We start from the raw sequence: 24,988 nt of genomic DNA, 5'->3' as shown, positions 1-24,988 counted from the left end.
GAAACAGGGCCCGTGAAGTGTCTGCTGGTGACAACACCCATGGCCAGACAGACAGAGGAGCGGCCGGTGAGGGAAGGGCTGTGGGTCGCCGGTGGGATCTGGCGTGCGCCCTCGCTGTCCATGGCCGGCAGGGCCCCACTGAGGGAAAGGGCCGGTCTCTCGGTGCTTCTGTTGTGAGATGGGGGGGCTCCTGCCCCAGCCTGTGAGCCACCCTCCTGCTGAGCTGGTCCTCAGAGCCCAGAGGGAACTGGGGAAGAAGCCAGGACAGCCCGAGGGACGGGACAGGAAGAGCCGGCGACCCAGGACTCCGGGGAGGGCAGGGGTCTGGCAGACCGGCGCGTGTGTGACCGGGGTGGATGGGCCGGCAGAGGACCATCTTCCAGACCATCCGGAAGACACTGCCTCTGACTCAGCCCCCTGAAATGCGAAATTCGCCGGCTGGAAATCAAGGCCCAGAAGGTCCCCAGGACACATCCGCGTTGCCCTGGTGCTGGACAGAGAGTGGGCTCCTCGGGCTGGCAGGATCTGGGCGTCCTTGCCTGCCCCAACCTCACGCGGTGGAGAGAGGACAGGAGGAGGCAGCCCTGCCAGAGTGCCCCACCCCCCAGGGGCAGTGGGGAGGCCGGGCAGCGAGGGTATGGTGGGAGGTCTGGGCAGCAGAGACTGCGTGGGCCCCGGAGGTCCAGGGGGGCTCCCTGGGAACGGAGGCAGGAGACCAGCCAGGAGGCTTAGCCTGGGGCTGTCTAGCCCCCTCTCATCGCTCATACCAGCCCAACAGCACCCCCAAACTATCGAGTACCCTCACCTCCTTCTCTGGCTCCTGCCAGCTCCCAGCCCCCCAACCTGCCCATCACCACAGGACTCCGCAGAGAAGAGGCAGGGAGAGGCCAGCATCTGGGGAGGGGCCCGGCCCCGGCGCCTGCAGCCTCTGCCTCAGCCAGGCTGTGTGCCCAGTGCCGCGTCCTGGGCCGCCCTCCTTCCCTGCTGTGGGGCAGAGCTTGGGTGTGAGAGGCTGCTACTTAGCCTTCTTCTCCTCCCCTCCTGCAGCAGGCGGCCAGGGCCAGGAGCCAGCCACAGGCAGTGGGAATGTCGAGGAACTGGGAGCCGCGTCCCCTGAGGGGCTGCAGGCGGGGTCCAGCCCTCAGACCTGCAGGTATGTTCCAGCCCTCGGACCCGCACACAGCGCCTCCTGGGAGGGTGACTGGAGACTGCCCAGCCTGGGGCTCCATCAGGACATGGGGATGCTGAGAGGACCTGAGAGCCCCTTTCTGTGGAGGCCGGGAGAGTCTGGGGGCTCCCCTGTCGGCCGCGGTAGTGGAGGGATCTTACTCGCTGGGGTGGGAGGCTCAGACCCAGGCTGGCGGCTGCAGAGCGTGGCTGTGGGGTCAGCTGCGCTGTGGACAGAGCCCGGAGGGACACGGGGCACCTGCAGAGCCTTCTGTGTACCCTTGCATTCGGGGGCATTTCATGGAGCACAGGGGCTGGCCTGGGGGCGCTGCGTCTCCCCCGTAAGCCCATCTTGCCCCATAACTGCCCGAGACATAAATCTGTTTCCCCGCAAAGACGAGTACATGACACACATCAAAGCTAATGATTGTTTCGTTAAACACCCGGTGACAACAGCCCGCACGCACGAAGCATCAAGTCGGGAAGGGCCAGACCCTCCCCCCACAACTCCCATCCCCCACAGGGGCTCATTTAATTCTCCCAAAGATGGCCAAGCGGGCCCAATGATTAATACCACTGCTCCCATTTCACAGACCGGGAGAGCAAGGCAGAGGGAAGAAGCCAGACTGGGGCCCAGGCCCCGCAGGGCTCAGGCCATCCCAGCCCCGTCTGACTAGGCGTCACCCGATAACCAGAGCTCCAGCCCCACGCCTCTCCCTGAGGGTCCTGAGCGGGCCACTCCTGCCCCGGTGGGTCCTACTGTGCTTTCCTCTCCGGGTTCTGCAACCCCAAGCCCCGGGGCTGCAGCCGCGCCTCATTGCATCAACACAAGAGGAGAGATGCGGCGGAGGCCACCTCGGGTGACCTTCCGGGCAGCGGGCCAGCAGGAGCCCGTCTATGCAGCCAGCGCAGCCATCTGGGTAAGTGAGGGGCTCCCACAGGGGCTCCCGTGAAGACGGAGCCCGGAGGGAGCTGGGCTTGCACTGGTCCTTCTGAGCACCTGAATGTGACCCACAACTGCCCCACAGAGGAGCCTCCAGTGACACTGTCCCCCCATGATGCCAGGGGGCACGCTGGACTTCAGTTGGAGGGGCCACTGGCCCGAGGATCTCAGGCCCCAGGCCGGGCTTCCTCCGGGGCGGGGGGTGTGTGAGCCCAGCTCAGTGCCACCCCTTGGGCGGGGGGCCGGGGAGGCTGAGCCTGCAGACCCCGCGCTGTCTCCCAGGTCCAGAGGAGCGCCCCGTCCTCCGCCTCGGCCTCCGCTCTGCCCAACACCCTTTTCAAGTCTGGGTTTTTAAAAAAGAATCTGTTGAGAGCCAAAAACGTGGAACGTTGCCGGCACGGAGAAGGCGAGAGAGAGCGCGGTGCACAAGTGACCCCGAAGGGGGCGCGTGGCCGCTTACAGGTCGCCAAGCTCCCATCCCGCCAGGCTCCCTCACCCGGGAAGAGGGGGTGGGCCAGGCCGGTAGCCCTGGAGGTGGCGCTGGCCCCCGCGAGCGCCCGGCTGTGGGCGCAATGCAGCACCGCCTGGCCGCTGGCCGCGTCCGGCCGCCCACCCGGCTCCGCCCCCAGGTCCCCGCCCGGCTGCGCGCTGCTGGGGACCGCGGCCGAGTTCCTGCCAGCGCCCACCGGAACTTGGAAGAAGTCTGCAGAACGCCGGGCGCTCCCGCCGCCTGCCGCTCCCCGGCCCCTCCCCACGCGGCTCCGGATCCCCAAGCCTGGCATCCACGGCGCCCACCAGCACACCCCACCCCGCCCCCGCCTGCGGGCCGTGAGCCCCTTCCCCGCGGCCCCGGGAGCCCCCTCCCTGGGCGGCACTCACCGTGCAGCAAGGCATGTGGGCGCCGGCTCGTTCCCCGCTCCGGGCTGATTCTCCCGAGTGTCCTCAGCTCCACGGCCTGCCGCCCGGGCTCTGCCAGCCTGCAGAAGGCGCGAGCCAGTGCCGCGGACCCCGGTGCCCCTGGCTGGGGCTCTTCTTGAGGGGAGCCCTGCAGCTCCTGAGTGTGTGCCCGGTGGCCAGGCAGACGTGTCCAGGACTGTGCAGCAGGGTGTGTGGCTGGCGGCCAGTGGCTGGTGGCGGGGCAGGGTCAGGGGGTTATGGCAGGGGACCTGCGCTCCCGGGGGTGCGGGGGTGGTGGGGGGGTGTTCAGGAGAGCAGCGCTGGAGCTGGCCTCCAGCTGCTCCTGCGTGTGCTCCCCGGAGCCCGCAGCCCCCGCGGCCAGCGGGACCAGCTGCTGAAGCCGCCTCCTGGGCGCCCGGCAGATCTGCTTCCAGCCCTGGCTGCGTCCTTCTGAGGTGCACAAGGGACACGCCGGGGTGTTACCTAACAGCCCCCGGCAGCCCTGACTTCTCTTTAGTAGGTTTGCTTAGTGATGACGCAGGGAAACGCCAAGAAGACCCACAGGACCTCCGGGGCCAGGTGGGGCAGAGCCCGAGGCACAGAGAGGGTGGGCCACCGCTGGGGTCACACAGCACAGCAGAGGAAGTGGAGTCTTCCCTGTCTTCTAGTGTAACTCCCCATGCCCTTGGGCGTCCAGCTCCTGCCCAGCCCAGGCTGGTCCTGCTCGTCCCGGCCCTGCCCACCCTCCTCGCCTCCAGCCGGTCCCTCTCCGCCCAGTCCTGCTCTGCCCACCCCTCGCCCGCCTGGCAGTGCCCGGGGTAAGGCCCGCAACAGCCTTAGTTGACGAGTCTGTGCAGCGAAGTCAGGCGGGAGAGCCGCAGGTCCCCGGTCTCGGGTGACTCCTCGTGGGAGCTGGGGAAGAGGGCAGTGGGGCAGAGTCTTCGTCCGGAACGGGTCCGCAAGGCCACCCTGGCTCCTGGCTGTGCGTGTCTCCGCCTCCCGGGTAGCAGCCTCTCTTTAACACGCTCAGCTCTGCCGCTGGCCGGAGTGGCGTGTGGGCTGCAGGATTCAGGGTGGGCGGTGGGCTCAGACAGGGGGCCGGGGTGGCCCGAGCTTCTCCTGTCCACCTCTGCCCTGCCTGGTCGGCTCCTTGGCCCAAACTTGTCACACTGAAGTGGAGGCAGAAAACCCTGCGGGTCCAAGGCCTGGGCTTTATTGACACACTTCCCCTCCCTCAGCCTCTCCGTGCCTCAGTTTACCTGGCCTCATGGGGATGTGGGGTGGTGATCTCTGTCGGGAGCCAAGTTCGTGGCGAGTAGTAAGCGCTCAGGAAAGGCACTGTGAGCTGTTCGTTCTCTCACTGGATCCTCCTGAGAAGGCTTCCTGGCCGGCCGCAAGCTCCGGTTTCACGGATGTGTGCACGGAGTCCCTGCGAGGCTCCCTGGGTCATCCGGGGCCACTGAGAGGATGCCTCAGACGATGGCGAGCCTCAGCCTTGTGTCCACGTGAACCAGAAGGCAGGGGTGACTATGGCTAAAGGAGGCTCGTGGAGACCTCTGGGGTGTGGAATGCCCAGAGTGTGAGCGCGCGTGTGTGCACGTGTGTGTGCTCAGGGGGACTGCCGGGAGATGGCGCTGAGAGGGGGTAGGTGAGGCAGGGGACTTCCCATTTGGAGACCAGGGAGGCTGAAGGCAGCCAGTGGGCCAGGACCCCTCGGAGAGGGGTCAGCTTGGCAGAGGCAAGAGTGGGGAGGTACGGTGGAACCCAAGCAACGAGCTTGCTCACCCACACGAACGAAGAAGTTTCGGAGCTGGGTCAGTTCCAGAAGTGGAGAACCCCAGCCTGTCCCCATGCAAGTCCGTGGCTGTGAGCCCCCGGCCCAGGCCCCTCCAGGGCCCGACACTCAGGGACCGGCTGGGCCTCTCGAGACCCAGGACAGGCTCCAGTGACAGCAAGGCTCTGCGGGCTGCCCTGCCCTCAGCCTCCAAGCCCCGGTCGGTCCTGGGACCTGCCCCACAAGCTTCTCTGACAGAAGGTGATGCCTGGAGGCACCAGGCTGATGTTCAGGATCCCTGGGACGACCCTGACATCACGGCGGCTTGGGATCACAGGAGCAGGGGTGGGCACCCACTCTCAGCACTGAGAAGCCAGGGCTGGCCACCCCTCTGCCAGGCCCATGATGTCTTGACTTCCAGATGGACACCAGGCAGCACCGTCCTTGCTTCAGAGGCGCTTGCCTGTGGGCAGTCTCGGTCTCGTCCATCTTGGGGGCTCTTGGCATTCTGGGGTACTCCGCACACATCAGCTGGAGCCAGGGGCTCCCAGCATTTGCCTCTGAGAGCTCCTCGGGGACCCGAGCACAGAAGCCCTGACTGTGCGCCAAACAGAGGCTGGAGGAGCCAGCTAGAACCTTCCAGATGTCCCGATGACAATGTGGGGCATGGGGCCATCGGACGGTCCACTCCCACCAAGGGAGGGGGACGCCCCAAACAGGTGTGAGGGGTAAGGGTTGGGGCCTCCGCTGCTCAGGCTGGAGCACGGCTGAGCAGTTGCATACCCTCTCATGCTCCCCGCAGCTGTCAGGATTCCGTGGGCCTGCGAGGCCTTCTCTGGGACCCATGGCTTGTTCGGGTATGGACCCAGGAGGCGGGAGTCTCTGCAGTGGAGTTCCAGTGGCCTTGCTCCAATGCCCTTCGGTTTACGGAGCGAGAGAGGGAGTCTGCCGTCTGATAAACAGGAAGGGCAAGGTGATGTGTCTTTATTTTGGTTTCCTTTTCTTACAAAGGGCAGGAATTTTGTCCCTTCTGAGGAAGGGAACTTTGCAGAACCGGAGGGTTTGGCAGGACCCCTTCGTCAAGCTGAGTGGGGTCTGGAGAGCTTTCACTTCCAGGGGGTCTGTGAGTCTCAGCCAAGAGGGAAAGTTTGATCTGCGACACTCTCCTTCCCGCCCCCAGCTCCGTGCTCTTCGGTCCCGTCCTCTTCCTCCTCTCCTTCCTCTTCCGCTCGCCCTCTCTTTCCCCACCCTCCCCTGTTCCCTTAGTGTTTGCTGAGCACCTGACAGGGCTTTGCCCGAAACAGGGAACATCAAATCAGAACATGGTTCCTGAGGCCCAGGCTCACCGGAGCTTGCACACAGGTGAGTATATCGGCTGTGTAGGCTAGTGGCAGGTTAGGATATAGAGATGGCTGCGGTTGAATCCAGGGGACGGGGACACTGGCCCAATGGAGGAGACTATGTGTGTGCACGGGGTTGGGGAGGGCGTCGAGGCACACAGGGGTGAGTGCAGGGCACGTCCTGAGTGGAGATGTGGAGCATGGAGCTGCGGGATGGGCCTCTTCCTTCTTTCCTTCATCCTTGGCAGGGATTTGGGGATGTCTTGAGGAGGAGGAGGAGGAGTGATGGCGAGGAAGATGGTGGTAGTGATAACTGTGGTGACGGTGGTGATGGTGGTGATGGTGACGGTGGTGACGGTGGTGACGGTGGTGATGGTGATGGTGGTGATGGCGATGACATGGTGACGATGATGATGGTGATGATGATGGTGGTGATGGTGATGGTGGTGATGGTGATGGTGTTGGTGGTGATGATGGTGGTGGTGATGGTGATGGTGTTGGTGGTGATGATGGTGGTGGTGATGGTGATGGTGTTGGTGGTGATGATGGTGGTGGTGATGGTGGTGATGATGGTGGTGATGGCGATGACGTGGTGACGATGGTGATGGTGATGATGATGGTGGTGATGGTGGTGATGGTGATGGTGTTGGTGGTGATGATGGTGGTGGTGGCGATGACGTGGTGACGATGGTGATGGTGATGATGTAATGGTGAAACAGAAAAGGTGTCATGTCAGGCCCCTGGTGCAAGGTGGCATCAATAACCCTTGGGTCTCCTGGAGGCCTTGTGGGTCCCCCACCCCCTCTTAGCAAAACAGTTGAGGCCATATTTAACCTTGAACGTCTGCTCTTCCGGCCTCTTGGTTTCTGGCCAGCCCTCGTCCCGGCCCAGCCCTGGGAGCCAATCTCCATTCTGCTGTCGGTTTATCCCACTCTACCCGCCAACGTGATGCTAGTGGTGGAGCTTCAGACCCCATGAGGGTCAGTGGAGGCAATATTTTAGAGCAGGGAATAACCCCATCCTCAGATCTCTTCCAGAAAGGCTGCCCTATGATCAGGTTGGACTTTCCCCTGGGCACAGACACTGAGTGGTGTCCTAAAGAGACACTAATGAGGAGGAAGCTTGGCTTGGCTGGTCTCGCTGGCTGTCTGCGTTCTTCTCCATCTGTCTGCTCAGGGCTCCCACGTCTCTCTGGCAAGACAGGGCCTGGCTCCCCATAGGAAGCCACCAAATGTGCTTAATTGGTGTTTCTGCAGTGGCCTTCCCGCTTCCTGCAGGCCATTAGCTACACCACGGGCCACCTGCTGCCCCCCTGCCGGAAGGCCCCCACAATTGTCTGCAAGGCAGGCAGGTCATCTCCAATGGGCCCTGCGGGGTTGAGATGGGGAGGGTCCTCTTCAGAGCCCCCACTGTTGTGGCTCCCAGCATCACAGATGTGCTCACACATCTGGGGGGGGGGGCTGGCTGTGTGACCTGAGGCTGGGCACTCTTTGTCTGGGGCTCAGTCTCTCCATCCAAACAACGAAGGGGTCCGGTGGGGGGATTCTTATCCTCGGAGGGGAATTCAGGGCCATGTGCTTTTTGTTGCCCATCCGACATGAAGGAATGTTCACAACCACAAAGGAATGAGCCCTCTCCTATTTTTTTCTTGGGGGTCACTGGGCCCGTTTCTCCCCACTTTTCACCAAAAAGATGGGAGCAAAAAGGCCCATTCACTTTCCTCTTCGGTCAGTGAGGAGTGGTCTGGGCTCAGGGTGACATCAGGGAAGGGGCCCCCGGGGGAGCGTGAGGCAGCCCGACCTTCGCAGCCAACTGGAAATGCGGGTGAGGTTTGCCGATCTCTGACCTTCAGGAGAGACCTGAAATCTGGATTTTGATGTGAAATTCCCCAACTGATAAGAGCTGACAACTAATTAAAACATATTTAATCCCTGTGAATGCCAGAAAGGCTGTCTGCAGGCTTGCTGGTCACAGTTGCTGACCTCTGGCCTTGTGTTGTATCTGTTGAGCCCTTGGGCCCAGCAGGGTCCCAGTTGCCCAGGAGAGATGCTGGGTGCTCTCCAGGGTGCGAAGTGTTCTCATCAGCAGCTCCAGACCCTGAGTTTGGAGGAGCTGGGTCTCTTTTCAAAGCCTCTGCCTGGTGCCTGGTGTTGCTAGAGGGTGGTCCAGTGTAGACAGGTCCCCAGGAGGCCCTGGCTGGCAAAGGTCAGCTGGTGGGCGGGTTGCTAGGATTCTACAGCAGAGCACCGAGGGAGGACGGGTCCAGGCAGAGGGCTTTCCTGGACCCGAGAGCAGATTTCCTTAAGGTCCAACACTGCAGTAACTCTGCAAACCCTCAGCTCCTGCCTGGGGTCAGGCCTGCACTCTGCGACGGGCACAGAGCTGAGTGCGGCAGACTCAGCATCCAAAGATACCAAGGTGCCTGCTGGGAGGAGTGATGGCAACCCTTGGGGACCCCTTCTCTGGGAGAGGAAGTATGCTTGCGCACAGGCACCTATGAAAGGAGGAAACCAGCTCTCCAGCCTACTCGTTCTATGGGGAAGTCCTGCCAATTTGCCCATAAGCCGGAGGCCTGGATCCCTCCCCTTTCCCTCCTTCTGATGGTAACCCGCTGCCATGGACTGAAATCATATTGCGAAGCCCTAACCCCTAGCGTGGCAGTATTGGACGTGGGCCTCTAGGATGCGGTTGGGTTGTGAGTGTGGCGCTCTTGTGAAGGGATCGGTGCTGTTGTAAGAAGAGCCACAGCGAGACGATGGCTCTGGCTCCACTGCGGGAGGACGGTGAGACGGCCACCATCCCATCCGCACAACTGTTGGTGTGTTTTCTCTCTCCAAGCTTGCTTCCACCATCTTCTTTCTGCTCTCTCTTTTCCCTGGTCCTCCTGCCTCCCTTTTATAAGGACCCTGGTCCTTATTACATCGGGACCCCCAACTAATCCAAGGGAATCCCCCCCCAGCCCAAGATCCTTAACTTAATTACACCTGCAAAGTCCCTTTTATCACGTAAGGTGACATCCCGAGGTTGCATGGGTAAGGATCTGGATGTCTTTTAGGCGGCCTCGTTCAGCACCCCACCGACACACGTGTTTAGAGTCGTTGTGTCTTGTTGACGGAAAGATCCCTTCATCTTCAAAGGAAGGTCCTTCTTTGTTCTATTTACGTAGAGTCGATTTTGTCTGGTGCTAGCATAGCCACGCCCGATTTGTGCCTTTGAATCTACAGCGTGTCTTTTATAGACAGATATAGTGTATGATTAGAAAAAGTCTATTCTGGCCATCTAGGCTCCCAGGCGGAGTATATTTACATTACAAAGGGCGTAGACATCACTGGGGAGGCCTTATCTGGGAAGCTCAGTGAATCCCAAGCAGAACCAATACGAAAACAACCCCATCAAAGCACTTCATGGTCAAGCTGATGAAATGCAGAGGTAAAAATTTCAAAAGCACCGAGAGAAAAGACGCATTGTATTGAGGGAAACAATGATAATAATTAAATGTGACTTGCCCTCTGAAATTATGGGAGCCAGATGCCATTTTTAAATGCTGAGAGAGAGAGAGAGAGAGAGAGAGAAAACCCTGTTAAGCTGAGTTTTATACTCAGTGACAGTATCCTAGAAGACAAAGGGCAAGTAAAGACATTTCAGACAGACAAAAGCTGCAATTGTGGTCATAAGACATGAAGTGTGAAAGGAAGGTTTTCGGGCTGAAGAGGAATAATGCAGATGAAAGTAGAAATAGAGGAGCGCCTGGGTGGCTCAGTCGGTTACGTGTCTGTCTTCGGCTCAGGGTCATGATCCCAGGGTCCTGAGATCCAGCTCCACATGGGGCTCCCTGCTCCGTGCGGAGCCTGCTTCTCCCTCTCCCTGTGTGTGTGTGCTCACGCTCTCTCTCTAGCTCTCACTCTCCCTCAAATAAAAAACTAAAAAATAAAATCTCTTAAAATAAATAAATACAAAAGAAAGTAGAAATAGAGAGTGCCAGGGAAGACAAATACATGGTGACTATACAGGGACACTTTCTCCTTAATTTATTTAGAAATCTACAGACCATGTATAGCAAGAGCAATGAATGTGGAGGTTTGGGTTTATCACCGATGTAGAAATAAAATATCTAGCAATAGCCCAAAGGGCTGAAGGAGGACCAGGGACTTGATCGATGCTGCAGAGCCTGTACGTTATCAGCAATAAGTTAAAGGGGCATGTCATAGTCTCCGGAGAAAACTGCCAGAATAAAAACAAAAAACCGGTAAAGTAGATGAACTGGAACGCCAAACATCATTTTCTGAAACCAAGAGAAGCGGGAAAGGAAGAACAGCAGGACATCGACCATGAGCCTTGAAGAGGAAGCCCATGACAAGATGGCAAGCTTGCCCACAGTCGTATCAGCAATTATGTTAAATGTAAGCGGACTATACCCTCTGATTAAAAAGCAGAGATTTTTCCCCCTTGGAGAAAGAAAATACTGCCCAGCAATATGCTGCTTCCAAGAGACAGACTCCAAGTATCAAGACGCAGGTGGACGAGAAGAGAAAGAAGAGGGGGCCGTGTTAGTGAGAATCACAAGGCAGCCTCGGTCGTGGCATTAATTTCATGCTGAGCAGACTCTTGGGGGTGGCGCACTGCCAGAGACAGAGGGGGCATCTCATAACGATTGCACGAGGAATCGATTGCTTCACAACCAAATACTCTAAAATGTAGCATCTTAAAACACCTAGCTTGAATCATCTCGCAGCTTCTGTAGGTCAGGAATTTGGGGGGGACTTCCATGGGTAGCTCTGGCTCAGGGTCTGTCCCGTGGCTGCCGACATGCCGGGAACCTGGTCTGTGGACCCCTGATGTCCTGGCTGGAACTGGAGTGTCCACTTCCAAGACGGTGTGCTCACTTGGCCGTGGGTTCTGGCCCACTGTTGGCAGGAGACCTTAGTTCCTGGCCACAGGAAGTGGGCATCTTTGCAGCCTGGGTGACACGGCGGATGGCCTCCCTCTGCATGAGTGATCTGAGAGAGCCAGGAGAGAGCCACAGTGCCTCCTGTGACCTCGGTCTGCACCACATGTCATTGTGTCTGCTTGAGTCCATTCACTCTTCCAAGGGATGAGCGGTGCCTCCCCCCAGGCAGGGAAGCGAGCCTCCAGGCTCAGATGTGTGGAGCAGGGAATCATCCCTGGACATATCTTAAGATCCTCACATGAGAAAGTGGCCCCTTCATCAGAAGCACATAAGAATCCCAAACGGGCGTGGGTCTAATGACTTCAAAATATTGAAAGCAAAACCCGGTAGAAAGAAAAGGAAACATTCTGCGCTCACAGGTGGAGATCTCAGCACTCTTGCCTTAGTGACTGACATGACCCACGTAAAACCGCTCGGTACAAATGTAGGAAAACGGAACATTGTTTAGAGAGCTCCTTGCGACAAGGACGCGCGGCCGGTCCTCCATGCGCACTCGGGACGCACGCCCTGGCAGCTGCCCGTCTCAAGGAACCCAAGAGAACTGAAGAACGGTTTTCGGACCCGAGAGGAATTGTGTTAGAAACTAACAACAAAACGAAGAGATAAATAGAAATTCCCTCAGTGCTGAGAAGTCCGTGACAGGCTTTTGATAGGAACTACAGAGAAAACGAGGAATTACTTTGAATCTGCAGAAGGCGAACGCGGCAGGAAGCGGGTGGGGAAGCTCCGGAAGGGGAACCGTGGCTTTCGTGTGCACTCCTAGAAGCAGGAAAGATCCAGAAGAAACGGTGGAAGCGACTGGACTCGGGAAGCTAGAAGAAGCGGAGAGAATTCAAGCTCCGGGGAGTGGGAGCAAAGACATAATGAAGACGAGCAGAAACCCGCGGGTGGACCACAGATGGACGACAGGGAAAGCCACCAAACGGAGAGCCCGTTCTCTTGAAGGATGAAGGGTATTGATCAAACCTGCCAAGAGAGGGCGAGAGACCAACGCAGATGTCCCCCAGGAGGCACAAAAGAGACAGTGCGTGGGTGTGACCCACGTAACATGGCATGGGGCGTGTCCCCTCCAGGTTTAGGCTAAACTCCTGTTGGCTGGAAGGGAAGCATTCCTTGAAAACTAAAACTCTTCCCGTCTAAGGGAAAAAGAGAAAGGGACCCTGAAGCCCTCTGCGGGTGGAAGACACGGAAACTCTGTTTTAAACCCCGTTCACGAGAAGTCTAGATCCGATGACTCGCCGGGTGGGGTAATGCTGGCTTCAGCCACAGACTCAGAGAGGAGGGACGAGGAGGGGTGGCTCTGATGCCCCGGCCTGGCAAGGACATTGTCCGGCAGCCAAGTGAGAGAACATCGCTCCGGAACTGAAATGCAGATGCCCTTACCGCAATACTGGCAGATGGAGTCCGCGGAGACGTCCAGAGCACAACACACTGTGTCAAGGGGGGTTCATCCAAGGAGCTCGAGGTCCGCCTGACAATGAATCGGTGTAATTCACTGCGCCAACAGAGGAAGGAGAAAAGCAATAGCATTGTCTTCCTACGCCAGGTTTATTCCTCCCTCCCTCTCTCTCTCTTTCTTTCTTTCTTTCAGAGGGTTTAGGGGGTAGAGGTTGAGGAAGAGGGAGAGAGAGAATCCCAGGCAGGCACCACAGCCAATGCAGAGCCCAACGTGGGGCTCGATTTGACGACCCTGAGATCATGACCTGAGCCGAAATCAAGAATTGGTGGTTGACTCACGGAGCCACCCAGGCGTGCCTGCGTTGTTGTCTTCACACATGACGGAAAGCATTTGATAAAATTCAATACCTGTACATGACTTACAGAAACCCACACTCTCAGGAAACTAGGAATAGATGGGAATGAGATCAACACGACGGAGGAAATAAAGACCAGCAGATGACATCGTACTTAATGGTAAAATGATGAACGTCTTTCCTCTAAGATCCGGTACGTCGAGGATGTCCGCGTCAACCATTTCTACTCACCGTGGCGTGGCAGGTGTCCGCCAACACAGGACGTAGAGAGACTGTCTCCATTTACAAATGGTGGGATTGCGTCCGGAGGAAGTCCTCAGTCATCTTCAAAGAGACGACTGGAACCAGCCAGGACCTTTAGCAATTTGGCGGGATGGCTGTTAGATCGTATAACAAGTCAGGATCAATATAAAAAAACCAAGACACCGTCGGTGAACAGCTGGAAAATGAAATGCAGAGGTTATCCACGTGACATCCGGAAACCTCAGGTCCCTAGGAATGGGGTTTACAAAGCACGTCCAGGAGACCACGATGGAAGAGAACTGTGCCGGGCAGACTGTGCACGTTCATTGGAAAACTCCCCGTCGCTGAGGTGCCCGTTCTCCGTTCAACAGGTTCAATGCAATCTCGGCAAAAGTTTCCACGGGCTTCTGAAGACCTTGTCAGGCGGATTCTAAAACGTATGCTGAAGTGTGGGTCCCCAGAAAGAAACAGAGCACTGTAGGGCTCGGACCACACGACTTCAGGACGTACGAGCTCGCCATGGTAACGACACGGTGGTGTTGGCAGAAGGACAGGCAAGTAGATCGGGGAAACAGAGTCAGAGACAGACCCGCCCTGGACGATCAAAGGATTTACACCGGTGGTACCGATGCGATTCAACGAGAGAAGGGAAATCTTTCCGAGTGGGCTGGAACGCCCGGATATCCGCTTGGGAAAACCAAACCAAACCAAACGAATCCACGGAGCTTCGATCACCGTGTCAGACCAGCCACACGTAATTTGAGATGAACCACAGGAAAGGCACTTGGGAGGAAGTCCACTCGTGTGCCTGTGCCCGGTTTCCCGGGGGGTGTCCGCCGTCCCTGTCTGGTAGACACGCGCTCCCATGCTGGGGCCCAGGGCAGCGGCCTCCCTCAGAGGTCCCTACCTTTCTCTTCTTCGTAGCAGACCTCCCCCTCCTCCCACCGATGGCGGCACTTTCCTCCTCATCCCATACTACCTTTGTGAGGCTCAGGCAGATACCCCCTCCTCCTGGAAGCCCGCCTGCTTTCCACGTGGGGATATGTGACCCTCCTCCATGCTTCGCTCACACTCGGGCAACCAGGTGATTTGTCAACCCTGGAGGATGACACTGGGGACACTTGGGAGAACAAAGGGCACAAGGGCCATGTGGCTGAACGGGGATGGTCCGGGGCAAACTGCGGTGCCTCCCTAGCCCTCTGCACACGTAAGTGTACACCCTCGCTCAGTGCTGTCTTTGAACAGTGTTTATGACTGTCCCTTCTCCAGACCCCAGACTCCGTGGGGCCAGGGGCCACACTACAGCGCATCCATGTCTTGGGCCCAGCTCGGAGTTGGCTCTAATGATGTCTGTTGGCTGGAAGGGGAGGGTGTGGCTAAGCGGGGCCAGGGCTGGGGTGCCTGGGCTCTGCAGGGCTCAGCCGGGCTCTCTGTAACCAACACCCAGCTCAGGGTTCAGGTCAGTGGTCACAACTTGGGCTGCCTGGGAAGGTTCTAGAACCCGGGATCTGCCGAGTCCAAGTCCGCTCAGCTGTACCTTGCTTCATCCATATCACTGATTCTTTGACCATGTCACGCACCCTTCTACCTGGCTGCCATTCAACAAATGCCCCTTGAGCCCCTCCTCCTGTCTGTCTGAGCCCCCAGCTCGAGGGAGGCAGCAGCGGATAAAGTCACCTGTTCCCTGCCCCCTGGAGCTCACCTTCTAGTGAGCTGCGGACAAGGACAGGGGAGCCACTGAGGGCTCAGGACGGAGGTACTGAGGTGGAGGTGGGGGCTCCTGTGGACCAGGTGGTCACCTCGAGAGCTCAGCCAACGCAGGGGCACACCTGAGACCATGTGCCCACTGACAGCTGAGTGGGACACACCAAGAGCGTGGTGGGGTGCCCAGGTCAGGGCTGGCTGCGGACATCTGGAGCTCTGCTGGGTATGGGAGGTGATGCTGTTGGCCCTGAAGGTCAGGAGAGGCAGATGGTACCTGGGATGGCCTCTCCCAAGGACAAGCCGTCTTGCCTTTGTTGCTCTGAATCAGATCTGGAAGGAGACACTGCCCCGCCCCCTATGCGGACGGGGCCTCTGGGCTGTCAGGAGACTTGCTGGAGGTCACCTAGCTAGAGAGGTGCCGCAGGACGGGAGCCAGCACAGTGACAGCCCCGTCCCTCCAGGACCGAGGACGCTCACTGGCTTGTTTGCACTCAGGCGGGTGTCCCCACAATGCAGCAGCGGGTTCCTGGCCAGAAGCCCCTGCCCTCCTCATCCGTCTAGACAGGGCTGTTTATCACGAGCCCTAGACACTGCTAGCGGCCTGTCTCCTCCTGTCCCCACCTGTTCCTGCCAGCAGACAGATGGAGGGCCCCACAGGGGGCTCACCGCTATTTTCTAGGGCTGGGAGGATGGGGCTGATCCTGGGGCACCCCAGCTCCGAACCCTCACCCCATTCCTAGGCCTTCCAAGAAAGAGGCCACACCCCTCTTTGCGGTCTGGCAAGAAACGTCGCAAGAATGGGCAGCCCCTCGCACCCCACCGCATCCCACCCCCAAAGCAGCCTCCCTGACCTCTCGAGGCTCAGGGCCCTTTCCCTACACTACACTCCCAGAGCCTCAGGACGGCCTTTACACTGGACGAGAACAACGGTGAAGAAGTGTAGGTAAAATCAAATGTCCTTACATCCTGCAGCCCACTGACAAGTGCGGGAGACAGGCAGAGCCACCTTCCTCGGAACCCAGCCCCGCCACTAACACTGCTGGCAAAAGTCATCTTAGCCTGACAATAGCCCTCCGGGATCCGGGGGTCTTCTTTAACATACGAAGATGCTTTGGGAATCATCCTTTATTCTGCCCCCCCCCCCAAACCTGTACAAGATCACCAGCCCTCCCAGCCCCAGGGCCCCTCCTCCTGCCCACGGGTCCAGTTCCTGTGCTTTAAATAAAACCGTTTTGCACCGAAATAGTCTCAAGAATTTGATCTTGGCGTTTGCTCCTTGGCGCACATCATCAGACCGAGTTCTCGAGGCCATCTCCTGGCGTTGGTGGCCCGGGGAGACCCAGCGGGCGGGGGTGGGGGGGGTGTGAGGGGCTTGGTGTGGCCAGAGCGGGTCCCATGCAGCACCCTGCGCCCCCTGCATGGAAAACGTGCAGAAGCAGGTGACTCCGGGTTGTGGGTGGGGACGCCTCCTTCTCTCCACTTCTTAACGGCCTGACCTTCCCGCAGGGAGCCGCGGGGCGCTTCCGGGGAGACGCACCGACCACTTTCTCCAACAAACCTCCTGGGCTCGTAAAAGGCTTCGTTGTGACAGGCTCAGAGTTGGGGTGGGGGCAGTGTCCTCCTCCGGGTTACACAGAGACGAAGGGCGGGCACCCAGCGCGCCTCCCTCTGACTCCGGAGTTTTGGCATCTCCCGCGGGGCTTGAATGCTGGACCGTGGACGTGAGCTACCTTCTTCAATGCCCGAAAATCCACAAAATGATTTGCACTTTGAAAGCTAGAAAGCTTGGCTGCATGCCCCTCCCCCCCGCCCCGTCCGCCCTTGTCCCTGTCCCTGTCCCTCCCTCCCCCTTCCTGTCCCTCCCGGTCCCTCCCTGTCCCTCCCGACTGTCCCTCTCTCTCTCTCTCTCACTTCCTTCTCGAGGAAAGTCCCAGGGCGAGGCGCGCAGGGGAGGGTCTGCAGGGAGCGGGCAGGGATGGGGCGAAGAGAGGAAGAGCGCAGGACTCGGGGGAGGTGCGGAGGATGAGGGTGGGGGTCTCCGGCCGCAGCAGCCTGAGCGCGGCGGGGTGCCCGGGACGCTCGACCGGGGGCGGGGCCGGGAGGCTAGCCCCGCCCCCAACCGAGACTGTGCCCGCCCCTACAGCGAGCCCCGCCCCCCCCGCGGCTGTGCCCACCCCCTACAGCGAGCCCTGCCCACCCTTCCCCGCGGCTGTGCCCGCCCCCTGCAGCGAGCCCTGCCTCCCCAACCCCCGCGGCTGTGCCCGCCCCCTGCAGCGAGCCCCGCCCCCCTGCGGCTGTGCCCGCCCCCTACAGCGAGCCCTGCCTCCCCAACCCCGGCGGCTGTGCCCGCCCCCTGCAGCGAGCCCCCCCCCCCAGCCCCGCGAGCCGCACTTGGTGAGGATGCAGCAAGGTGCGGCGGGCCGCCGGCGAGGAACTGCTGGGGCGCCGGGGCGCGGCCGTCGGGGTTGGGGGGGCGCCGGGACGCGGCCGCCGAGGGCGGGGGGCGGGGGGCGGGGGCGCGGCCGGGTTCCATGCCCCTCCGCGTTGGAAGAGTCCAGCGCGCGGGCACCGCCATCCCCTGCGCTCCCATCCGTCCAGCCCGGTCCAGCATCCCTGTCAGCCCTGCTTTTCCAGGTGCGCGTCGGCGCCTGCGGCCTGAGCTGGGGCAGGGTGGAGAGGAGGCCGAGCCCGGGCGGGGGCTCTGCCTGGGGATGCGCTGCTCCGCGCCCCTGGGTCCTTCCCCACCCCTGGGCTCCTGGACCTCCTCAGGCTCCGGGGACTGCAGGGGTCAGGACCACCGCCCTGGCCCTGTCCTCAGCCTGCGGTCCCCTGGGCCGCTGAGCCGGGGCTGCCGCGGGGTCCCCCAGGAAGGGTCCGCCCGGGCTGGCAGCTACAGGAGGCCCATGGGCAGGGACAGCCCCCCGGCCTCCAGCGGAGCCTGCTCCCCCAGGGCTCGCTGGAGCACGGCCCGCAGGGGCTGCCGGGGGCCCGGCTGGCGGCCGGCCATGAAGTGGAGGAGCGGCCTGGCGCTGCCGTGGACGCAGGCCAGCAGCGTGGCCAGCGGGAGGAAGAGCGGCAGCAGGAAGCCGAGCAGCGGCCTCAGGCTCCAGCAGAAGACCAGGGGCAGGCCGCAGAGCAGGAGCAGGAGCACGGAGCCCAGCGTGACCCCGAAGAACTGGGGCCGCGGGCGCTGGGAGCAGCAGCCCCCCCAGACGAAGAGCACCAGGCCGGCCCCGCAGGCCCCGCACACCAGGGACAGCAGCCACGTGACGCTGGCTGCGTGGTACCGCAGGCAGGTCCCCGGGCGGGCACGGCCCCCCAGCAGGCCGCAGGCGTGGGCTGGCAGCAGCACGGCAGGTGGCGTCAGGGCCCAGATGAGGCCGCAGACCACGGCGGAGGTGTGCCTGGGCCGGCGGCCCCGGTAGCAGGCCGGGAAGAGGTGGGAGAGGCAGCGCTCAGCGCTGAAGGCCGCCAGCAGCCAGAGGCCCGCAGAGAAGCCCAGGAAGGGGACCACAAAGTAGAGGCTGTCCTGGGTGCCCAGGGCGGCCTGGGCCGCGGAGAGGCCCACCTGGCAGCCGAGGAACAGGAAGTCGGCGGCCGCCAGGTGGAGCAGGTACAGGGACAAGGGGCCCTTCTTGATGTGCAGGCCCAGGTGCCAGAGGACCAGCCCGTTGCCCAGCAGGCCTGCGAGGCCCACGGCCAGGGTGAGGTAGAAGAGCACATTGTTGATGGTTCTCCAGAGCCCGAACATCCCGGCTGGCTCGGCGGCGGGCGGCCCTGGGGGGAGGCAGCAGACGGTGCTGCTGGCAGTGGGGTCCGGTGTAGGGGGCGGGGCATGGCCCCAGGTCGTGGTGTTCCAGCCCCCGGGGGGGGGGCACCCTCCCCGGCCCAGGCCTGACACTTCAGGCCTCAGATTGGGTGACAAGCTGTGCCTAGTGTGGGGTACGGGAGGGGCACTGACTAGTGGGTGCGGGCCCTGCCCTCTCCCTGGCAAGGGGGTGCTCCACGGAAGGCACCTAAGATTTCTAGGGCCCTGCACAGTGGCCGAGGTCTGCAAATGGCAGGCAGGTCTCTGCAGGCACAGGGACCCCCGTGAGGCTCTGCCATGCAGGGGCTTCCTGCCTCCTCCATCGGGACCTGGCTTCCCACCAGGAGGGCCTGGACCCCACTCCTGCTGAGTCCCCCACCTCAGAGGCTCTGAGGCCCAAGGACACTGTCCTGCGCTGGCGAGAGGGGGAGGAAGGTGTCGCGGTGGGAGCAGCTGGTGGCTGGGAGGTGGAGACCCCAGCCTCGCTGGGCAGAGGTTAACCCCCCAGCGCTCCTGCTGTAGGGACGTTGGGGACGGGCTGCTCTGACTGCAGCGACGGGTTCCAGAGCCCTGGGTCCTCTGGGGAGAAGCTAATTGGAGTGCTTGCCACCAGCAGCTGACAGTTCTGTCCCCGTCCAGGCTGTGCCCTGCTGGGGACAGTCTCCAGGGGAGGGAGAATGGGTCCCAGGGACGTCTCCTGGGGCAGCTGAGGGTCTCTCGAAACCTGTCCCTCTCCTATACCCCTCCTCCCAGACCCACAGTGGGCCTTGTTCTCAGCCCAGAGATGCCACCTCAGAGGCTGGCAAGACCCTGGCTCCAGGTTAGGGGGTGTGGGGTGCGGAGAGCAGTGGGGGGAGGACAGAGACAGCGGAGGGGGACAGAGACCGGGTGACACTGGAAGAGTCAGAGACGAAGAGGGAAACAGACGGCGGACAGTGAGAGATAGGGCGCACCTGACACCCCTCACACACCTTTGCTGGGCTGTGTCCTGCTGGGGTACCCTGACCCCCTCCCCACCTCCCCAGGTCCCATCTACCCTAAGGACCTGCTCTCTCGGCTCCCCTTCCTCCGCCTGCTCTGAGCACCGCAGCCTGGCACCCCAAGCATCCTTCTCTTGGTCGCCCTTGTCCCCCGTGGGGTCTCGCCTTTGTCCCCTCGAGCCTTGTCCCATATCAGGGCACATGGCGGCTCATTCTCAGGTCCAGTGAGCTGGGTCGGCCTTTGGTGTCCTAGGTGACTGTGCTGGCCCTCTCCTTTCTGGGCTGTGATGCCCCTAGTGTATGCCAAGAGGACTGAGTGGACTCTGGGCTTGGAAGCCAGCAGTGGGGAGACCAGGCTGCGCCGGGGAGGGGGACGTGCTGGGATGGCTCAGGGTCTGGACTCTCAGGACAGGTACACCTGCCCGTTGACCCAAAAGGGGACCCAGAGCACCAGCTACCTCTGTCTGCTTCCCCAGACCCATGTCCCCATGCCGGTCCCCCAGTGTCCTTGGAGGACTGTCTCCTCACCTGGGCAGAGCAGGTGCGTGGCTGGAGGGGCACCGAGCCTTCTCACCTGCTGTTGGGAGCCTCTCTGAGATCTGCTGGAGCCGCTGCACTCACCACCCGCCCTAAATCCTCTCGTGTCCTCTGGGGCCTAGAGGGCTGGACCGAAGGCGTCGGGGCCAGTTCCCTGGAAATGGGAGGAGTGTGCTGCCCGTTCACAGGGATGAGCTCAGAGATGTCCAGGCAGTGTGGGCTGGCCCGAGCCTTCCTCCTCAGCCCATCCTGGATACCAGCGCCCCTAACGCCCACCCGATGCTTGAAGGGGAGGAAGCGGCAGGCTGCAGACCCCATGTCCAGCTCGGCCGGCCACGCCTTCTGGGTGGTTCCACGGCGCTTCCTCCAGAGGTCCTTTGGTTTGTGGCAGAGATGCATGGGAGGCAGGAGCTGTGGGCATGTCCTGGACCTTGAAAGAAGGACCTGCCACCCCCATGCCTCAGTTTCCCCCTTCTTGGACTGGCTCTTGGTGTAGAGCTCAGCGCCTGGCTTGGGGCTGGGTCTTGTGAGGGGTCATTGGCGGGCGTTGCTGTAGGCGGTCCGCAGAGGTCGGTTCCCCTTCCCAAGGACCCCCCTTCCCACCATATGCGGGCCGCAGACCCTGGGTGCCAGCCGTCAGCAGATGTTTTGGGGCTAAAATACTTTCCCAAGTTGTGTTCTGCAGAGCCGTAGAGCCTGAGACGTTCCCGATGAGGAATTTCCTCTTCCAGCGACTGTGTTCTGTCTGTGGTTGCTGGCGACTCCCGAGCTCGCCCACTCTGCGTCAGAAACAGTGCTGGAAAGATGCTGTGTCCTCGTGGTTCCCAGGGGCCTCGGGCTCATTCCCCTAACACAGGGGGCCTGCCCGAGCCCAGACAAGGGTTGCTGACTCCCCAGCTCCCGGCCTTCCTGCGCTTTGCCTAAAAATGTGAACTGTGTGTGCAGCCTGCAGGCCAGGTGGCCAGGTGTCCTCTGCGGGACGCACCCGTACCTGCCCTGCCTGCTCCCCCTGCAACATGCCGGAGCCTCAGGACCTCCAGACACTCAGCGCCTCCAGAAGCTCCCTCCGCCCTGCCCCTGCCAGCTTTCCCGGGGAGCTGCCCCCAGCACGCCTCAATCGCCCAGCCATGCTGACTATCCCATCCCGATCCTGGGGGGAGGTCCTACCTGGCGCTTTCTGTCCCCGCCGTGAGTGGAGCCTCACACCTGCCAGGCTCTCCATTGGTGGCAGTAGGAACAGTGGCGTGACGCCTGCAGCGGGCTGCACGGGGCCCTGGGAGACCGTCTGTGGCCAGCCTCTGCAAGCTAGGAGGGCGGCCTTATGGGGGAAAAGGGTCTGGCAGAAGTGAGCGAAGGTTTTGAGATGAGAGCATCCTGGATTACCTGGGCAGACCCTAAACCCAGGGACAGGTGTCCTTAACAGAGGAGACACGCACACAGGGAAAGAAAAAGCCACAAGACCACGGAGGCAGAGGCTGTTGGGGGAGGGGGGAGGGTAGCGTGGCCACAGCCCAGGGACACTTGGAGCCCCAGGAGGGGCAGAAGAGGCAGGAAGGACCATCCCTGGGACCCTGCAGGGAGCACGAGCCGGGAACACCGGGGTTCAGACTTGCAGCTTCCAGACTGGGAGAACATCCCTTCTGTCGCAGGCGGCTGTCGTGGCCCTCTGTCGTGGCCCTCTGTCATGGTCCTGCGTCGTGGCTGCCCCAGGACAGGGAGGGGAGGCCGCTCTGCTGTCCGTGCTCTCTGGGGGTCACCCCACTTACTCCTGCGGCCACCCCCAACACGTCTGGTCCCCTGACTTGCGGACGGGCTCCCCGAGGCCAGGATGTGTGGCTTACGTGTCTGGGGCAGTGTGGGCCTCGTGGGGGCGGCGGCCACGTTGTGTAACTCTCCCCCCCAGAGCACACAGGGCGCTCAGTTCCGAAAGGCTCCACGTTCTCAGGCCCTCGGAGGCTGGGCCGAAGCCAGAAATGCCGCGTGCTGTATGTTTAGACGCGTCTTTCCTGAGCTGCTCTCGCAGCCGGTGCCTGACTGTGCCACGCGGGGCTCCGTGGGGTAAAGTGGCCGGAAGGAGACTCTTCTTGACTTTCGCCATGGGCAGCGTCACCCGGTTCAAGCCCAGCCCAGTTCTGAGGCGGCAGGAGGCCAGCGTGCCTCGGTCCCTCGGGTCCCAAGTCCACAGGTGAGGGGGACGTCACAGGTTAGGGACATGTCATGGAGGAGTCAGTGCACATGTCAGTGAGGAGTCCACATCGGGAGAAACCGAGGGACAGGCAACGGGTGGGGGTGTGGGGTGAACCTGTTCTCACACGGATTCCACAGCCGACATACCATCCGAGCCCCTGGACAAAATCAGCACCTCTGAGAGCCAGAGTGGGGAGCCAAGATTGCCCAGGCCCCCCAGGGGCAGATGGGGACAGAGGGAGGGGCCCCCACTCCCTGGCAGCGGGGCCGCCCTGCACCACACCCAGGCCACTGGCCAGCCCGCGTCGGCATGTGGGCATTGAGGCCCGCGCGTCGGGGGCGATCGTCGGGGGAGGGCAGGCTACTGGAGACCACAGCTGGGAAGCGGCCGAGGCAGGAGGACGTGTGGGCAGGAGCCCTTCCTGTGGTTTTAGTCGGACTTGGCCAGGCCGGGCAAATGGGCTGAGGATGGGCCCCTCTGAGTAAGTCAGGGGCTGTCCTTGCTGTCTGAGACCAGCCGGCTTGACTAGGGCGGGAGATAGCGGGCCACTGGGCCACTGGGCCACTGGGCCACTGGGCTGGTTTGCACTTGAAAAGCAAGCTCCCAGGCAATGGTTCCTGTGCCCGGGAGGGACGGTCCCTGTAGGATCACCGAGGCCCCAGAAGCCAGAGCTTCAGAAATACGGATAATAAAGGCAGAGGGGACACAGGTCAGGGGCTCTGTTCTTCCTGTCCCGGGCTCGTGGGTGGGGCAGCCTGCTGGGCTGGGAGAGCCCCCTGACCCCGCCGGCTCAGTCCTCGGCTGAACCGGACCCCCGGGTCAGTCCTTGGCTCTGCTGCCTCCAGCGTGGATCCTGGTCTGGGGTGTTCGTTCCTAAACCTCAGCTTTCCATGGCTTCCTCGTGAAGTCGGCACACTGTCATGCGTGTTTCACATCTGATCCTGTGCCTGGCACGAAGACTGACCCGTGGTGGCCGGGACTTTTGTTGTAGCTCTTGTACTTGTCGGGAGGGTCTTCTCTAAAAACACCCCTGTGGGGGCGCCTGGGTGCCTCGGTGGGTTAAGCCGCTGCCTTCGGCTCAGGTCATGATCTCAGGGTCCTGGGATCGAGTCCCGCATCGGGCTCTCTGCTCAACAGAGAGCCTGCTTCCTCCTCTCTCTCTCTCTGCCTCTCTGTCTACTTGTGATCTCTGTCTGTCAAATAAATAAATAAAATCTTTAAAAAAAAAAAAAAACCCTTTGTGACAAGAACCAAGCTCAGCCCCCATCATGGCCACACGGAGCGGGTCCGGGGAGGTGGCTGAGTGGGTCGGGGGGCCCCAGAGTCCCTAGAACTAGCCCCAGTCCACTGGCCCGTCCCAGATGCCCGTGGAGGGGTGGGTGGGAGCAGGTTTTGGAGAGGAAGGAGTGGGGGCCTCTGGAAGAACTGTGCGTTTTCCTGAAGAACAGATACAAGTCCAGTGGACTGTGTTTGGGGTTGAATACTTTCGCTGTTTCCCCCTTCTGAGATAAGTACATAGCTGAGCCATGATCCGGCCTCACGTGACCAGGACACGCCCCCGAGGGACAGTAACTGTCACACTTGCATCCAAGTCAGGGCAGGGTGGGGATGGCGGGCGGCTCCCCGGGCCCCTGGCGGACAGGCTGTCCCGTGCCCTGAAACACGCAGGCGTGGGGCCAGCAGCCCTCCCCACAGGTCCCGGGAGAGGGGAGAAGGGTCCCACACCCTTCCTGGGAACCACTGGCTGCCTGATCAATCGGGGGACCAGGGACATGCTGCTCTGCTGAGGTCAGAGCAGGTGCAGGCAGGGCAGGGGGGGTGACGCGTGGAGACTGTCCTTGCCCGGTGGAGTCTGGAAGGTCTGCTCCCTGCTTGGCCAGTGGCTCTAGCTGGAAGGTCGCCCCCCTCAATGCTGGTGTCCTGAGGTCTTTGAACCCCAGGGCAGGGCTAGCGGGCAGATCCCAGCCTGGAGAGCGCCTCACACCTGACCACACACCCGCTGTTACATGCATGACCGGGGTGTGGGGTGGGGCCCAGTGCCCATAGAGACCCCAGGGCACGCAGTTCTGCAGTTGCTCGGGGAGGTACCCCTGCTCACGGGCCTGATGAGGAGGAATTTAGGCCCCCCCAAGCCCCTGGACCCTGGGCGTGGGCTCTCTGGGAAGGGCTGACCAGAGGGTCACTGACCTGGGGCTTCCCAGAGAAAGCAACAGGCTGTGGGGGCAGGAGGGACTCGGGGCAGCCAGCCTGGGGCAGAGGGGTCACTTTGGGATCTGCCCCTCTCTTGCTGGGCTCGAGCGTCAGTAACTGAGCCGCTCTGGATGGCCCAGGGTCTCACATACAAGACGGGAGCACTTTTCCCGCGTGAGGCGAGGGTCCCCTGGGGTACCACGCTCAGTGCGGGGTCATCGGTGCTTCTCCTCCGCGGCTCTCCCTTGCCTGCGGGAAGTTTACACCCTTTGGCCGAAAGCAGAATTTGAGGCCACTTCCTCTTCTGGGTCCTGTTTCCCCAAACTGAGGGAGGTTGATGCCCACTCTGGAGGTGGAGCTGAGGACACTTGGTAGGTCCAGCCCCGGGAGGTGGGAGGCCCCAAGCCGCTGGGGGCTCCGTCTGCTCTGGGAGAAACCGGCCAGCCCAGGGCCTTCCAGCCTCCCGGACCCCTAGACCCAGCCCTGCCCGCGACGCCTGGGGTGGGGGCAAGGCA

The 24,988-nt window shown here is 61.4% G+C and overlaps 2 protein-coding genes across 2 annotated transcripts in view; both read right to left on the bottom strand.

The window, feature by feature from the left end:
• The window catches only part of OSBPL5 (oxysterol binding protein like 5), a 70,942-nt gene extending 67,933 nt beyond the window's left edge, over positions 1 to 3,009 (bottom strand). The window contains exon 1 of the mRNA XM_082749275.1: positions 2,990 to 3,009. Coding sequence (XP_082605401.1) covers positions 2,990 to 3,004 — 15 coding nt within the window. The 5' untranslated portion in view covers positions 3,005 to 3,009. The remainder of the gene's footprint in view (positions 1 to 2,989) is intronic.
• A 13,121-nt stretch (positions 3,010 to 16,130) lies between these two features.
• MRGPRG (MAS related GPR family member G) lies at positions 16,131 to 23,414 on the bottom strand. Its single transcript, XM_082683264.1, has 4 exons — positions 20,087 to 23,414; positions 17,162 to 18,547; positions 16,329 to 16,503; positions 16,131 to 16,184 (listed from the first exon to the last, which is right to left on the bottom strand). The coding sequence occupies exon 2, from the start codon at positions 18,519 to 18,521 to the stop codon at positions 17,661 to 17,663; it is 861 nt and encodes a 286-aa protein (XP_082539390.1). The 5' UTR covers positions 18,522 to 18,547; positions 20,087 to 23,414; the 3' UTR covers positions 16,131 to 16,184; positions 16,329 to 16,503; positions 17,162 to 17,660.
• Between the last annotated feature and the right edge of the window lie 1,574 nt (positions 23,415 to 24,988).

Source organism: Mustela nivalis, assembly GCF_964662115.1.
Source record: "Mustela nivalis genome assembly, chromosome: 9".
Classification (NCBI taxonomy): domain Eukaryota; kingdom Metazoa; phylum Chordata; class Mammalia; order Carnivora; family Mustelidae; genus Mustela; species Mustela nivalis.
This window is presented reverse-complemented; position numbering and strand designations above follow the sequence as displayed.